The 17,003-nt window shown below is 45.2% G+C and overlaps 1 protein-coding gene across 6 annotated transcripts in view; it reads right to left on the bottom strand.

The window, feature by feature from the left end:
* PAX2 (paired box 2) overlaps positions 1-17,003 on the bottom strand; it is a 132,842-nt gene that overhangs the window by 11,370 nt on the left and 104,469 nt on the right. For 3 of the 6 annotated variants that reach the window (XM_075130705.1, XM_048858390.2, XM_048858391.2), the window contains exons 9-10: positions 12,135-12,221; positions 6,935-10,622 (exon numbers count right to left, since the gene is read on the bottom strand). In XM_075130705.1, the coding sequence (XP_074986806.1) occupies positions 10,501-10,622; positions 12,135-12,221 (209 nt within the window). In that variant the 3' untranslated portion in view covers positions 6,935-10,500. Of the gene's footprint in view, positions 1-6,934; positions 10,642-12,134; positions 12,222-17,003 lie in introns of those variants that run through there. The other 3 variants (XM_075130706.1, XM_048858393.2, XM_075130704.1) reach the window with 2 other exon arrangements.

The raw sequence follows: 17,003 nt of genomic DNA, 5'->3' as shown, positions 1-17,003 counted from the left end.
AGAGAAAGCAGGACCATAAGTGGAGAGGAGGCTGGGTCATGGCTCCCCATTTTGCTGTCGTAGAGTGTGAGTTTCACATGAACCATGACTAAGTCCTATGGCCATACCAGGCCACTCATTGCTGGCAGACCCAAGCACTGCCCAGCCTCACGGTGCCTGTTTGGATGTCATTTGAAATCCCCTCTAAACAGGTGATAGCTTCAGTGGGCAGGGTGTGAAATTCCCTGGACTCCAGCCTCCATGAGGAACAACCTCCGCCCCACTGCTCTAACTTCCACGGAGAGCGTGGAGTAGATTATTGCTGCTTGCTACCCAACCTCTCCTTCCTGTGTCGTCTTAAACACTCCTTCCCTCTCACATCCGGGGTCTTGCACAGTTCCTTTCTCCAGGGTCCTGGCTGGCAGGACCCTGTGTCTTCCATTGGATGGGCAATTGGACCTTGGTGGGGTGCTCAGAAAAGTGTAGGGAAGGACTTTGGTGGTGTCACCTCCCACCCACGCTCTGCTGTGGCTCATCTCCCAGAATCCCGATGGCATAATCTGCCAGATCAAACAGTCTTGCAACGCCTTTCCAGTCATCGGGATATCTGCCTGCGTCGAGGGGTCGCGGCTTTAATTCACTACATGAGAAATGATGTACAGAACAAAACCGATGGGGGTCCCAGGCCTTTCCCAGGGCCAGGAGGAAAGGGACGAGCTGCGGATTTTATTGAAACTGAAAAAGGCAAACTCCCTGCTCCCTCTTCCCAAGCCCCAGCCGCCAATAAGGATTCAAGGCTCCATGAAGAGAGTCCCTCTGAGCACAGGGCTGAACCGGAGGAGTGACAGGTGCCTCCTGATATGCCTAAATGAGAAGAGCCAATAGGAAGAGCCTGCTCAGCTTTTGTTGTCATCTGGCTTTGCTCGCAAAAGATGCGTTTGATTGACAGATGCATCAAGGTTCACAGTTTATTGGTTTTTGCAAAAGAGCCAGATCTGCCAGTTTAGACAGGGGAGTGACACAAAACTTTCCATCTAAATGGACTAATTTTACCACAGGGAATTCCCAGGCAGAGCGCGCCAAGGCAGGCGCAGTCCTGTTTTATTTTTTAACAAGGACTGAATGACAAATATAAACGACAGTTCGAGGCTGATGGAACATCAGCATTTGACACTTCACAGGGGAGCGGTGAAATAAACAATAGGCAGAGAAATTGAATTAGAATCAGCTGAGCATCAGGGGTGCTAGAGGGAGAGAGATGGCCTGATCCTTCACAGTCATTTACATCAGGGCAAAGTGACTGCTAAGTCGGTGTAACACAGCTTTGTTAGCCGTTTGCATCCATTTGCATTGATGTACATGACTGCACAAAGATGCATGGCAGTGGAGACCCAAGCCTGAGGGCAGCTAATCCCTCTCTCCCTGCTAATTCAGGTAATCCAGAGCTGCATTATTGACAGAATCATTGAAGTTAAAGATGGCAAAGAACTACAGAGTGGTTTAATTGATCTCCCTGCCAATGCTGGACTGTTCTTTACAGGATATTGTCTAGGTTTCTATCCACTCTTGTTCATTCTGCCATCTGCTTACTTTTGAGTGCTTGGTTTTACAGCCTAATTTTAATTTCATTTTTTGTATGGAACTTCATAGACCACAAAAATAAATAAAAAATCGCCATCATGTGCAAGTTTAATGGTCCTGCCCCTAGGGCATCAGTCTAGGCCTTTCAGCTTAACAACAGAGCCATTACCACTTGAACTACAGGAATAACGCTGTTAGCTGATAGCAGTAGTAGGCTGTTATCCTCTTTGTGCACAAGCCACTTAGGGAGATGTGACTTACACACTTAGCCAGGGGTGTGACTTACACACAACTATTTGCTACTCTAGCATGCTGGGAATCTGGATTTCTAGGTTTTATTCCTTGTTCAGGGGTTGAGAGTGTGGGCTAGTCATCAGAACCCAGCCAGGGGACTGGAGGGATACTGTGACGTAGGACTCTTAGTTAGAGCTGGGCGAATCATTGATTTTTTTTTTTTTTTTGGTTTCATGGTCAAACCAAAATATCTAAAAACAATTTTTTTTTATTTGACACGAAACAGCAATTTTTCCTTTATTTCTCACCAAAATAATAATAACTCTTTCCCCAAAAGGTATCGTTTCAGGCTGAAGAAACATTTTGTTTCACATGAAACCAAATGTTTTGTTTTCAATATTTTTAACCATTTTTGTTTGTCGTTAAATCTGGCTAAATTGAGAGGTGAAAAGTCACACCATCTCATTCAGAAAATGTCGAAACAAAATATTGTGACTTTTTCAGAATTTTCCCCCATTTTTTTCTCCAGCTGAAGCTATTTGCCAAATTCAACCCGAATTCATGAACAATTTTGGTCAACCCCAAACTGCATTTTTTTGTAGTGAAAAAAAACCCTCAGGAACCCATGGTGGATGCAGGGGGAACTCTGAGTGGACAGGAGAGTGGGAGAGGAAAGGGGCAGAAACATGGGGACCATGTGCATGGCAAAATCACGTAGAATGTGGATGGACAATGTGAGTGGGACAGAAGACTGGGTGGGGGAAAGAAGGGGCCCACAGCGGGGAGAGGCAGAGCTGCTGAGGAGTCTGTCCCCCTCCATCCTCCGCTCCTCTCACTATGCTGTGGCCCTCCTCAGCAGCTCTTCCTCTTGGGCTTGGCAATCCTGGGTTTGACAAACTTCCGATGATGCATCACAGGGGGCAGGGGCAGCTCCTCTGTGCTGAATCATGGGAAGTTATTTGGCCAGACACTGCCCCCAGCTGCCATGCCAATGCAGTCTAGTTTTTGTTCTTTACAAATCTGTGCAGTTTATTGTCCATGTCTCCATTAGCCTCTAGCTGTTCCATGAGTCTTCCCCTCACCCCCATATTTCCCCAGTATTTTACTCCGGATAGAAGGACTAATATGTAGACACGTGAGCTGTTAATTAGCAGGATCATTCTTCTTTTCTTTAGAAGATGGGTACCATATTTGTTTTTCTTCCATCCTCCCCAGTCGCCATGGTTTTCAGAACTGATTGCCAGAGGGACAGAATTCATTAGCTAACTCAATATCTTCAGATACATACATCAGGACAGGTTGGCTGGGACCATACACGCTCATGGATTCCAAGCGTTCTGTTACCTGCTTCTTATTCAAATCTCTTTTTATAGGGCCTTCGTCATGTCAGAATACTTCCAATGCCTCTTTTTCTTATCCCAGTAGCTATAAAAAGGAGTACATTGTTTCGGCCATTGTTGTGCAATCCCTTATTTCATCCCTTTCCTTGTTGAGGCTCAGATTCTGATGCCCTTACTCATATTGCATAGTACCTTGCCCTTGAGAATGGCTGTGGGCTGCAGTAGGATTAGTAGGGGATGGCAGAATCTGGTGCTTTCTACTATTTCTTTTTTCCAGACTATAACAGCTCCTGAGACTGGATGTCTTTCTCAAACTATGTTGTAGTTCAACCACAAATTACAGGCCTAAAGGCTGGAATTAGAGTGAAATTTTCTGGCCTGTGCTACGCAGGAGATTAGACTAGACGAACAGATTGGCCTTAAAATTCTATGTAGCTATTATTAAAACAGAATGAAATTTGAAAATCCATTTTCCTTTCCACCAGTGACACTGGTTGTTGATTCTTAGTCAGATACTCATCTCTGACAGTGAATGTAGGTTGGTCAATTTCCTTTGTTTGTAATCCGGTTCACTTCCCAGTTCTCACACATCAGCCCATTGCTATCCTGGGTGCAAGGGTGCTGGAACAATTTGTATAGTGGGGGTGCTGAGAGCCACTGAACCAAACTGTAAAACCTGCATATGATGGAAGCCACTTCAAGCCGGGGGATGCAGCAGCACCCCCCGCACCCCTAGTTCCTTCACCTATGCCTGGGCAGATTCCTAACACCTGCAGCTGTGCAGAGAAAGGTAGTTTCGTTTTATAGAAGATATTGATATTTCAAAATTTGGTCTCATTCTCATTTGGAACAAAACCCCAACATTTCAACATTCTTTGTGAAAGGGACTGGTGGCTCTGGGCCTGTCTGCCTTGGGGAGCTGCCATGAATGCTGGCTGGAGACACTGGGGTCTCTGGCTCTGAAGCAGTCCACCAAGTGGTTCTGTTGCAACTTCGTCAATTTTGACAAATCGGCATTCTCCGAAAGAAAAAATGTTCTGGAGAAAGCAAAATTTAATTTGAACCGTTTGGATTACAAAAACCAAATCCAAAACAATTTCATGGAAGCATTTCTGTCCAGACTTCAGAGGAGCTATGCTGCTTTACATAAACTGGGGATCTGGTCTCTTGATGTCAATGGAACTATGCAAATTTACATCTGCTGAGGATCTGGCCCATTGATTTTGTGTAAAAACAATTTAAAGAAGCATGAAAAATGTGGATACAAACTTAGTTTGGCCAAATTGCGAGCACCTTGCTAGGGTTTCACTGGGCCCATACTAAGTTAAACTTCCTTGGACTTCATGTTGAGCTGATGCTTGAGGAAACATTGAGTAAATAGGTCAGGATCTGGCCTGTTTATGGTGCTCCTTAAAATAACATACAGCTATTTCTTATGCAGAGGATGAATACTAAGGCTGGTAACTGGGCTATTAATGATGTTGCATTAGGTTTTGCCCCTCAACTGACCAGGATGATTCAGAATAGAGAGGAGGGTGCGATAAAGCACCTGGTTACAGGGATTCCACTCATGGAAAGAAAGCATATGTCTGTTAGTGTAGCAGAGTGGCAGGCGTCAGCTCTGACAGCTGTCAATCACCCTGCTTTCTGTTGAGGCTTTGCAAAGTACACCCACTCTGTCCAATCACTTTGGTTGAGAATTGGGACTAACTCTGGAAGGTTAAAATACGCCCGGAAGACACCTTGAGCAAGTGATGCTAACCTCCAAATGAGATTACAAGGAGGCGGGAGAGGGGTGAAATGGGACCGCTGCCCAGGGTCACTGTAACGCAATGGCTAACCCAATAACATCTGGACTGCTTGGGAGACACCAAATGTAAGTGTATCATTGGGAGTCCATTGAGAGAGATCAGTGGAAGAGGGAGTTCTGCTGGCACTTCACAGGGCTGGGAAGCTAGGTTAGTGGAAGCTCACAGAGGCAGGACACATTGCTAGAATGCATATGGTGCCTTCTATCAGGCAGTGTGACAGTTAGAAGTAGTGGTGTTTATTGTTTACAGGGTGCCCAAAGGTGTAGGTGCGGGGAGTGTGACAACCCAGAAATCCCGGGGTGAATCTACTGGAGAGAGAGAAAGAGAAAAAAGCCAGGAGCCACCAGGGTGACATACAAAAAAAAATTGTTTTTATTTCTCATGTGCGCACGCACACACACACACACACACACACACACAAAAGAGAAGAGGAGGAAGAAGAAAGAAGAAAAGATTCAAACAGAATTGAAGCAATGAGGAAAAGCCAAGAATGGCTGCAACAGCCTAGAACAGGTATGACCCTACGCCTGACGATGCCCTCCTCTCCCACCCAGCATCCTCCCAGTGGCCGCCGCTAGTTCTGGTTCTGGTTTGATTGTGTTGTCAGTTCTAGAATTGTTATTTGATCCCTTTTTCCTGCCTTTCAAATCTTGTCACCTTCCCAGACCTGAGCGAGGATCACATTGCAGTAGCATGGGTGGGTCCTACAGAAACTCTCATCCAGTCGATCCCGAGCAGGACGGGTCTGGCTGTTGTTTCTTTCCCTAGGGGACTGCATATCCTTTGGGTGAAAAAAGTCTTTTTTTTTTTCCAACAGTTCAGTAAAACAAGATTCCTTTGCGGGGGGGTGGGGGTGGGGAATGTATCCAGAATAACACTCGCAAGGAGAGATGGATGCAGGGTTGTTTGGGTTTTGTTTGTGTAATATCCTCACATTCATGTTGGGATTAGTTCTGAAGCTTTGCTCTGTATTTGACTCAGCACTATTGATGGGTCAGAAAGCATGCAGACATGGCCCCTTTCAGCACCCCGAGGTAAAAAAACCCCACATTTACAGGTCATAAAAGGTGTCGCTTTAATGGAATTGTCCCTCCCCCCCTTCCCTCCCCCATTACCCCCACATCCCAGCAAGGCCGCTAAACAAGAGGTCAGTTAATGAGAGGACACAGGAATTCAGAGAACAGGCCTCAAGTGCCACCTGGTTCCAAATGCCACACTTCCTGTTCCTTCCAGCAAAGCACGTCATTTGCGAAGAGCTTGTGGGATTCTTTCCCCCGAAAGAGAAAAAAAAGGGGTTGTGCCACCTTTCTGCTCGGTCCGTTAGAAAAAGAAAACATGGCGATGGAGCAAAGAATGAATGGAAAAGACAAGGAGAGCAAGCAAGAAGAGTAAAGAAAAGAACGACAATAAAGAGGAGCGAGAGAGCGAAAGGGGAAAGGAAAAGGAGAGGGAAGTGCAGTGGAAATCATTGCTGTTGCTAATAATACTTTACACTTCTGTTGAGCTATCTATCCAAGGACCTCAAAGCAGTTGGCGAATGTAACAAATTCAGCCTTACCCCACCTCTGTAAAGTAGGGAAGTATTATCATACTCATTTGACAGGCAGGGGACTGAGGTGCAGAGAGATGATGTGGCTTGACAATGTTTACCCAGAGCCAAGAAGAAAACTCAGGAGTCCTATCTCTGTCATCTTCTCTGACCACTGGAAACACCAATCCCCCCTCCAGAAGTGATGGTGGGCTAGAAATGAAGGCGTAATGGAGAAAAAAATAAAGAGTGTTGAGGAGGGAGATAAAGAGAAGAAATGAAAGGAGGGAGAGGAAAATAAAGGAGAGCGAGGGAAGGAAAGAAAGCAGAATGGAGGAGAGACGTGAAACACAGCGACAGATTTAGCTGGATTTTGCATAGTGATTTTTTTCCTTCCAAACTTTATTTTTGTTTGTTTTTTGTTGTAATTTTTTTTTAAGAAAAATGAAAAAAAATCCACCTAAAATAAACCAACTCCCAGGCTCCTGGGGAAGGAGCCCTTCCACAATTTGGCTGTTCCCTCAGGTTCTGGGTTTGTGCTGTGCTTTATTGAACAGATAGTTTTGTTTTCAGTGAGCACAACAAGACTTGCACAGTACAGACAGCGCGTTCCTTATGTACAGGATGAGACGAGGCTGTTTTAATAACTACCATGATGAAGATGGAGATGAACTTATATACAAGAGGAATTGCCTTCACATTACACACATTATCTTCCTACAAAGCAGCAATTGTTTTTGCAAATAACATAATTTTAAATAATTGGTAGAATTTCTGTGTTTCCTGCATAGTCCAATCTAATGGAATCTATATGAATATTGATGGTTTTCTTCTGCATAATATCACCACATAAATCCCCGTGTCAGCTACTAGACTTTAGCTATAATACTGCTTTACAATGCATCCATCGACTGTAACTCAAAACAACCAACACAAGAAACTCTTTGGCAAATGTAATTCAGTACATTCGCATGGGGCTTTACGGGGGGAGGTGATGGAAGAGGATAAGACTGCCTGGTCCTCTGCATATTACTTTGTCCTTCTGTTTTCCTGATCAAACCCACTTGCTGTTCTTCTAAACTTTCCAGGCCAAATCAATGAGTGGGGGAAATCCCCTTGCATCAGTGGAGTTAAACCAACTATGAATTTGGCTCTCTGAGCATCAAATTAAGCCAGCCATGACTGAGCCAACCAAATCCTGCCTTCTCAGCCTATCTTGTCTCTCTGTGACATGCCATCGTAAGAGTGGACTTTTCTCAGCAGCTAGCTGCTTTGGAACAGTCTTCCTGAACTGCAGGTTGTCCAGTGTGAGGTGTGTCAGTCTCATGTTTTCAAGCCCCTTGGGTTATTCTAGTTGTCATGGTTGGCATTAGATACCTCTGGCCTTGACTGCATGCTGAGTGAAGCTGGATTTTGGACAAGGAGAACAAAGGTACTGTTGAGAGAATCAAATGGGGACATCATGGCTTATGGCCCAGCATTTATCTAGTATGTGGGGGACAAACCGAGGGGATGATGAGGGTGAGTTTTTAAAAATGATTAACCGTTGTCTCTTTTTTCATTTGAGATAGACTGAGACAATAGGCAAAATTCTCAACTCAGTCACATTGACATAAATCTGGATAAATTCCAATAACGATTGACTTCAGTGGGTTCACAGTAATGAATCTGGAGCAATGCCATTGACTTAGTGGAGTGGAGTAACTCTGTTGACTTCACTGGAGTTACTCAAGATTTACCAGAACAGATTTTAGGCCCTTATCTTCTGTGTAAACAAAAACACTCCCTCTTAGCATTCTGGGCCATCCCATTGCAGAAAACGCATCCATATAGTCAGCCTGCGATGTGCAAGTGCTGAAAAGAGCTCTGGGTGAGTGGGGTCTTTGGGACCATTACAGCCAGTTGCTGATGATGGACTTTTCTTGCCTTCAGGCTAACCCTGGAGACAAAGCTGAGTCCATGCGCACATTTCATTCAGGGGCTGGGAACCCTGGGCTTTATACAAATGCTAGTTTCAGAAATTGCTCCATGGTTCACATTTCCACCCTCAATGGGTTGACACTATCCGGCCTTTATTCATGGACAGTGGTGCACTCATCTTACCCCAATCCTCTCTAAACCAGCAATGAGAATCTACCTCTTGCTGCCCATGAAACCAGCTCTAGCCTTCATGTTTTCTTTGACTAGCTTTTTGGGAGTGTCAGTCCAAAGAACAGGAGCAGCTGAAGTTGTCAGCAATACAGGAGTAATAAGCATTTCCGCTGACAATCAGCCTTTCGAAAAACAGTGCTTGGGAATCACTGGGGAACCAAAGAGAGCAGAGAATCACTACAGAATCATTACAAGAGCATTCAGGAATCAGGGAGTGAATATTACGGTGTGAAATATAGGATTGAGGGTGCAAGGATGAGGGTATAGGGGATAGATGTTAGGGTGCACAACACAGATAACTAAGTGTAGGGATTAGGGTAAAGGGACCGTGGGAGTGGGATAGGGCATAGATAGCAAGGTTGTAGGGGCTTGGGAATTGAGAGTAGAACATGTAATGGGGCTATAGAGATTAAGGTGTAGGTTTTGGGGGACCGGTGTAGGGCACAGGCATTAAGGTGTGGGAGTTAAGGCTGACTGAGGCAGGTATGGGTGAAGGGAGTAGGTGCAAGGTTAAGCACATGGGAACCAAGTGGCAGGGAACCAAGCAACAATCCCAGCCAATTCTGAATTTGTCTGTCTCAGAACTGCTGGCTGAAGGGAGATCTAATGGACCTGCATGAAACCCCACACGTTCCTTTCTACCACAAGCGCAGTTAGAGCAAGAGACTGGGTTTGTTTTCTTTGTTTGATGACAATGGACACAGAAAAAGCTGACTTCCCATGGGGTGCGTTTAGTTGGCTGTTTTGTTTGGTAATTTTCTTTTTTGCCAGATGTGAATTGTCCACACTGCTCCCCAAAGAATGGGATTGGGATTAGGAAAAGAGGACGTGATGGGGCAGAGCTGGCTTCCAATCCTCTCCATCACATTCTAGTGCAAAACAGAAAGGAAATGAAACCCAAGAGTGAATGGGGAGCATCAAACATCAGAGGAACTTGTGTGCCATTCGGGCGAGGGGATTTGGGTTTATTTTTGTAGGGTTTTTTTTATTTTGTTTTTTTGTTGATTTTTTTTTTTTTTTAGAAAATTGGGGATTTGTTCATTTTTTTCCTTTTTACAGACCTTCATGACAAAGCATAAAAACACAGTTATATTTATATATCTATTTATATATTTCTTCATTTCATCGGTCGGTTGGTTGATGTCGCTCCATCCTCCTGTCTGAGCTGATTGTGTGTCACAGAAATCGTGTTTGTGTGTGTTTCAACCCAACTCCGCCCTGTGAGGTCACAGCATGCCGGGTGTGTCCTTCAAATGGAACCTTGAAGGAAGCCAGGGCATGAAGGGAAGAGTGGGGATGGAGCACACAGAGAGACCCGGGAGGTGGGGGGGGAATGGAGAGTGTTGCACTTGGGCCTTTCCTTCACTGCCAGATGGGTTGCCTCTCTGTGCTGCCATCCCCATGCTAGCCAGACCATTCCCTCAGGCCTCTGAAACAGGCTTGTCGGTTAGCATTTTGAAGCTTCTACCACGGAAGAAAGTTTCTCGAGGGAACACTTTGTTGCAGGTGGCTTCCTCCCCGCTTCACCCTGCCTCTACCACTCCCTGGAGAACAGGGTCCTGTATAAACGAGGGTGGCAGGTTGCATTGCTGGAATTCCCCTCAGTCTTCAAAGTCAGGGAGGCCTTGCGTGGCTGAACTGTGCCTGGGATTGTTTGACGGACTGCAGCAGCAGGTGAGCTGGCCACAGGCCTTTCCGGCTGCCCATGGAAGTAGTTATGTTGGGGCGAGGGACAGAGTGCAGGGGACGCGTATTTCTCAGTCCGATGTCGTGAGCGCTTCAATCCAACACGTTCTGCGGGGAAGGGAAAGGATAGCTGGGCGTGGAGGGGGATGGAGAAGTTCTCTTCACTCTTCCCAGGGATGGAGAAAGTTGATCAGACAGGTACAATATGAAGGCCTAAGCTGTCGCCCTGCAGTTTCATGTGGTTTCCATGGTAACTAGTGGCGGTCATAGGCAGCGGCAGCAGTGGGAGGTGCAGCGCCTCGGGATGTGGCACTATAATAATAAGGGGAACCTGAAAGTTAACACAGGAGAAGAATGGACTGGTTGAAAGGACAAACAGTAAAAAAATAAAAATAAAAAAAAGAAGAAAAGAAAATGAAACAAAAGTAAAGAACAAAAGGAGAAGGACCAAAGGGAAGACCTGTGGCCAGGAGCAGGTGGGCCAACACTTCCACCCAACTGCTGTATTTCTCTGAAGATACATTGCCACACATCATGCTCCCAGCAGAGCTGGTCTCTCCAGGGCTGGGAAATCCTCGTTCCTGTAGACCAGTGGTTCCCATGCTCTGGGCCCCGCCCCCACTTGGGTTTGTGCCATCAGCAGATGAGACTGCGATCCCAGTTGAATATGATGACGCCTCTGCCAAATGGCGCCCTCTGCTTGATCTTGCATGCACCTTGCATGCACACCTATTTCTGCTGGGGCCCTGTGGAAGCCCTGCAGAATGAGCACCTGGCCCTGGATTCTTTGGTTGCTTTGCTGCTGTCTGGCATTGCAGGAATCAGTAAGTCTCCAAATGGGGGCGTGCAGGCAAAACATTTGGGACCTGTTGCTGTTGCTCTTCTGCACAGGGGCTGAGAGGTCAGTGTGTGAGTATCACTCTGGCAGCACCCCGTACCTGAGCTGCAGCAATTCATCTGCAGTAGGCCTCTAGGGGTTGGATTGACTGAACAGATGTGATATGGAGCTGCGAGCCATCTCCAAACGCAGCTGGGGGAGAAACAAAACAATTGTCCTTTGTTTCATTGCTTGGGATTTTGGTCACACTTGGAACAGAAGCCTTCCGGGCGGTTATTGGATGGGAGTTAAACAGTGATTGATTATTAAGACCACATTTGCTGAGGTTTAACAACACTGGAATAAAATGTGTATCTATTACCCAGTTGTTAAACCTTAGTGAATATGTAGTTAATAATCACAGCTTATTTATTTTACATACAATAAATCTCCAGTTCCCATACAAGGAAATGCTGTGTGAGAGGTCAGAGTTTTAGGGCTTTTCCCCCCCCCCACCCGGGACAAATTTTAGTTTTTCTGTGAACATTAGGTTCAGTGGGGCTCCAGCCCTGCTGGACAGACTACACCAGCCACCAACAAACTCAGCCAAACTGACCCAGGCATTGTGAGCATTGCTCCTGGGTGGAGAACTTGCTGACCACCCTTGGAATGGTGCAGCCCATGGGGAAAGAAGAACCTGAAGTGGATTTCTGACCTAATCTGGAATGGACTGTGGGTGCAACCCATGGAGAAAGGAAAACCTGAAATGGATTTCTGACCCCATCTGAAGTAGAGTTTTGGAGCAGCCTCAGGCTGGAGAAAAAATAGATGTCATGAAAATACCCACTGAGAGGCCAGACTGGAAAGTGAGGGAAAGACCTTTAGCCTGGCCAGATACTTGCAGACCATTTCAGAAAACAAACGAACAAACAAAGAAAAGAAAACAAAGAGACGCACAGAAGGAGCGCGAGGCGGGTGTGTGTGTGTGTGGGCAGGCAGGTACTCACTTAGTAACGCTGGGTTGCTGAATCGCCAGGCCTCGTTGTAGGTCGTGTACTGAGGGTGACTGTAAGGGTTCCCTGAGAACTCGCTCCCTGCAAGGAACAAAGTGGGAAGTGAAACACAGTGGGAAAGAGATGTCTCTACCCTTCCCCCAAGCTGGTGCTTAGTCCGTCTGACCCAGGCCATACCAGTTTATGTAGTTTCTTTACCCACCTGGAAGTACAATTTAAGGATATACAATTCTTTAATGTTCAGTGCAATGCTGCTGACCCTGGACAGTCAAAAAGTATGAGTCATGCCCTCAAAATCACAAGATCTTTCTAAAATGTTTAAAATATTGGTTTCTTTTTCTTTGTCACCTGGTTTCCAGATCTGCAGGTGCACAGGGGGGTCATATTTTCAAGCTTCGCTCTGCAACCATGAGGGATAGGAACTTGCTTTTTTTTTTTTTAAATGAAAGCCAAGAGCCACACCTAATCCCATGGCTCCAGGAGCTGGGCCTTTAAAAGAAACACCAAATATTGCAAGACTCATGATAAAACCACAGGAATTGGCAACACTGCCAATAGCAACTCGCGTTGGTCAGTTTTGTTCTTAGTAGGATGCTGGGGGTTGTGAAATGGGGAAGTTTATTAAGGAGGAAATCATGGGTGGTGGTCATCAGAAGCACTTCACAGGGAGGTGAGGGGAAATGCTATATATGAACTGCAGAGTGGAATATGCATGCACAGCCCTTTCTTTCCTCCCTCCTCCATAGCATAGTGATGGGCGCCCCATTGACATTCTCTCAATGACTCTCTCAAGTACATAAAAAGTTGTAACAAGGAGGAGGGAGAAGAGTTGTTCTTCTTAACCTCTGAGGATAGAACAAGAAGCAATGGGCTTAAATTGCAGCAAGGGAGGTTTAGGTTGGACATTAGGAAAAAATTCCTAACTGTCAGGGTGCTTAAGCACTGGAATAAATTGTCTAGGGAGGTTGTGGAATCTTCATCATTGGAGATTTTTAAGAGCAGGTTAGACAAACGCCTGTCAGGAATGGTCTAGATAATACTTAGTCCTGCCATGAGTGCAGGGCACTGGACTAGATGACCTCTCAAGGTCCATTCCAGTCCTATGATTCTATGACTTCCATACAAAACTTGCTCAGGTTACAAGTCAAAAGGTGCTTTTTCCAATTGCTAGTGCAATGGATGCTGCTTGGGTTTGAAAGGTGAACTGGGTTCTCTTTGTCTCTTCATCTTTGCCTAAGATGGGCCCAAACCAACATGACTATGAACTCTGTGAAATGCTGGAAATCTGGACCAGGATCCAAATTTTACAGCTTTGCCTCAGAAGAGCACCCAGTGCACCTCCCGTAGCTATATGGGCTCTTCAGGGCTCATGAATTTGCAACTGAGAAGATATGACTGGAAGACATATGTTGAAGTCAGACTGGGTGATCATAATGGTCCCTTCTGATCTTAAAATCTATGAATCTGTTGAGTAAGGAGATGGCATTTTAAAATAGATACTTGTCTGATCATCACCTCTCTTTAATGAAACTGCAGGCAGGCTGGGAAAGAGCAATGCCAGCCGAGAGCCTATGTAATTCACTCAAATGACACTAAACATAGGTCTGAACTTTGACAGTGGGAAAAGAACAAAGTGGCCATGGTGCCTGGTCTGTAGAGTCTGATAATAACTTGCCAGCTATTCTCTGTAGGGACCAGAGTCCTTGGTAGAGAAACAATCAGTGTAGAAAGCATCCAGACCTTCTAATAGAGATCCATAGCATGGAGGTTAAAAGCAATAAAGCAAAATACATGGAATGCCTCGGTCACAATTATCAAAGAGATTTCAATTCATTATTCTCTAATCTCTGCCAGTGCTTCCTTCTCGGGAGCATTAGAGCCAATGGGCCATATTCTCTGCTGGTGGAAACTGAGTCCATGGAGTCAACACAGCTACAATGATTTACCCTTGATAAGGTTCTATTGGGTTTTCTAAGCAATTCAGAATAATAGCATAAAGTAGTCACCATAAAAAGGTCAACTTTTGTCAAGAGCTATACCCCTCTTCCATCCTCCCATCTCTGGGATCTGAGTACTGCAGTTACAGTAGTTCTTACTCTGAGGGCTTGTCTGCACTTGAAATGTAACAGCTGTACTGTTGTAGCTCTTCAGTGTAGACACTACCTACGCCGATGGGAGGGGCTTTCCCGTCAATATTGGTAATCCACCTCCTTGAGATGTGGTAGCTAAGTCAATGGAAGAATTCTTCCATCAACCTAGTGCTGTCTACACGGGGACTTAGGTCGGCTTAACAGTGCTGCTCAGGGAGGTGGATTTTTCACACTCTTGACTGATGTAGTTAAAATGCCCTAATTTTCTAGTGTAGACCAGATCCTAAATATAGGGGAATAGTTCAGATTCTCAGATTCTACCAAGTGGGAGCTGTTGGCAAATATTGACTTTATAATGGCAACCACTGAATGTGCTTCCAACCCAGAAACATCCAGCCCTGCAAACCTTGACGGATAGATGGGGGATAGTCACAACATCCCTGCTAGAGAGAACACGGGATGCCATGGGGGGCAGGCAGAGGGAGACTACACAGAGGGAGAGCATGGCCCTGCTGTAACACCACTGAAGTGAGCTGCTCAGCAGAGTTGTACCAGGGAGAAACCTAGCTCAGAGAGAAGGAAAAGGCCAACCAGACAGGCATTTCTGCTCTGAGCTGGCTAGCCCATGTCTCAGTATGGCTGCAGGGGAGAGCAAAATTCTGATATTTCAAGGCTTCTCTCTCTGTCTCTCCTCTGTTGTCATCCTAAACTGTTACTGTGATCCTGAACCACAGGTTAAGTAGTGGAGAAAGAGCCCCACCTTGGTGCAGCCATGGGGAGCTGGGGAGGATGGAGGGCAGCCACTGGAAATGGTGTTTATTGACGAGGAGTGAAAGCATGCATGCAGCAGGATAATGAGCTTTTGAGCTCAACTGTGACCAAGAAGAACTGAGCTATTGCCTTTCCCGATTGCTAATGAAACAAGTGTAATTTCCTCATCAGCATTGGATTCTGTTTAATGCTCCCCCCGTTGCTGCTACCAGCCCTCTGCAGGCTCCATGCTGCTCTCTCTGAACCCCTTCTCCTTTTGGAGAGTCCTCTAGAGGGTTTGCAGAGTGACTCCAGCAGGCAAAGGGATTGAGGTTGGGGCTGACAGCTTCTCTAAGAAAGAGGGGGAAGGGAGACAGGGATCGAAGGTGTCCTGTCACTTGAGCACAAGCCTCCCAAGCCTGGAACATGCTCAGATCCAGCATAACATTAAAGTAATGTCTGATTAATCCTCCTTTGACTGACCAATTCCTGCCCTTTGCAGGAAGATGCACTCAGTGACCTAGTAGCTTCCATCCATCTCTAGAGCCAGTGAGCCTAAGTTGCAGCTGTGAAATGTGTGCAAACAGGTGACTGTGAATGCAGGACATATCTTAAGGCAGCATCTGCATGAGCCAAAGGGATACGTGCACCCCAGATTACCCATTTTGCACATGCCTCTGTGTCTTTAAGGGGGACAAACTCCCTTCTGTTATACCAGTGCAAACCCATTGATGTCAGCAGGGTTTTACTGATGTAACAGAGATACATTTGGCTAGAGCTGGTCAAAAATTTTTAGATGGAATAGTTTTCCTTCTCAAAATGCTGCTTCAACTAATTTGAAATATTTCACAGGAATGTGTAGATTTCAATGAAATTTTCCACAGACAAGTTTCACAATGATTCAAAATTGAGTATTTTGTTTAGACTTCCTTGTTTTGTTTCAACTTTCTCATTTCATTTTAACTTTCTTCTTTCGTTTAACTTTCTTCTTTTGTTTTATTTTGCTTTGACATATTTTATTGAAACTAAGAATTTGGTATTATCAAAATGCTTTGTTTCAATGTTACTGCATCAAAATATTTTGGAATATTTTGTTCCACCAAATATTTCAATATTTTGATTTTTTGTCCCAATTTGAGATAAAAACAAATTTTAAAATGTTGGAATTTCCTGCAGGACAGAAATTCCATGTGTGTCCCTTTGGATCCTGAATGAAATCCACTGAATCTGAACCTTTCTTCGCAGAAGTCTATGTTGTCTCTTATGATTCACTTCTAAGTTTAGGCCACACATCTGCACTTCATGTCCAACCACAGAGTCACATCTGTGCTCTGACATCTGCATCATGGCAGTTTAACAAGGAACCAGTAAATCAGGGAGGACCCAAAGAGGCTCCAGTGGTGAGGACCTAGCCTCAAGATCCCTGCAGTGGAGTGGATGTTCAAAGCACCTGAATGATGCAGCTCTCTGGCATTTCGGCACATTTGATTACATACCACAAAGATGTTCTCCGATTGGTCAGCAGGGAACCTTCTCTTACACACTGCCTGTTTCTGATACACTTAAAGAGTTCCTGCTATTTGTATCTAAGTCTCTGGATGTTTTCACTTCACATTCCCCATTAGGCCTATCAACATCTATCTTATGTTCTATGGAACACAGTTATGTTGGACTGGAATACAGGAATTGCCAGACCAGTGGTCCATCCATCCAGTCCAGTATCCTGTGACTGCAAGTGGCCAGCACCTGGCACTTCATAGAGAGGCATGTCCAAGTAGGTCCCAGGAAAAATTTCTTCCTAACCCTCAGATTGGCTTAAGCCCCAACATGGTTGGATTTTCATTTTCAGAAGGAAACCTATTTGGCTTGAATAATTTCCGATGAAGTGAGTTGTAGCTCATGAAAGCTTATGCTCAAATAAATTTGTTAGTCTCTAAGGTGCCACAAGTCCTCCTTTTCTTTTTGCGGATACAGATTAACATGGCTGCTACTCTGAAACCTGTCTTACACATTGTAATTTAAC

This window comes from Caretta caretta, chromosome 7 (genome assembly GCF_965140235.1).
Source record: "Caretta caretta isolate rCarCar2 chromosome 7, rCarCar1.hap1, whole genome shotgun sequence".
In the NCBI taxonomy this organism is placed as follows: domain Eukaryota; kingdom Metazoa; phylum Chordata; order Testudines; family Cheloniidae; genus Caretta; species Caretta caretta.
This window is presented reverse-complemented; position numbering and strand designations above follow the sequence as displayed.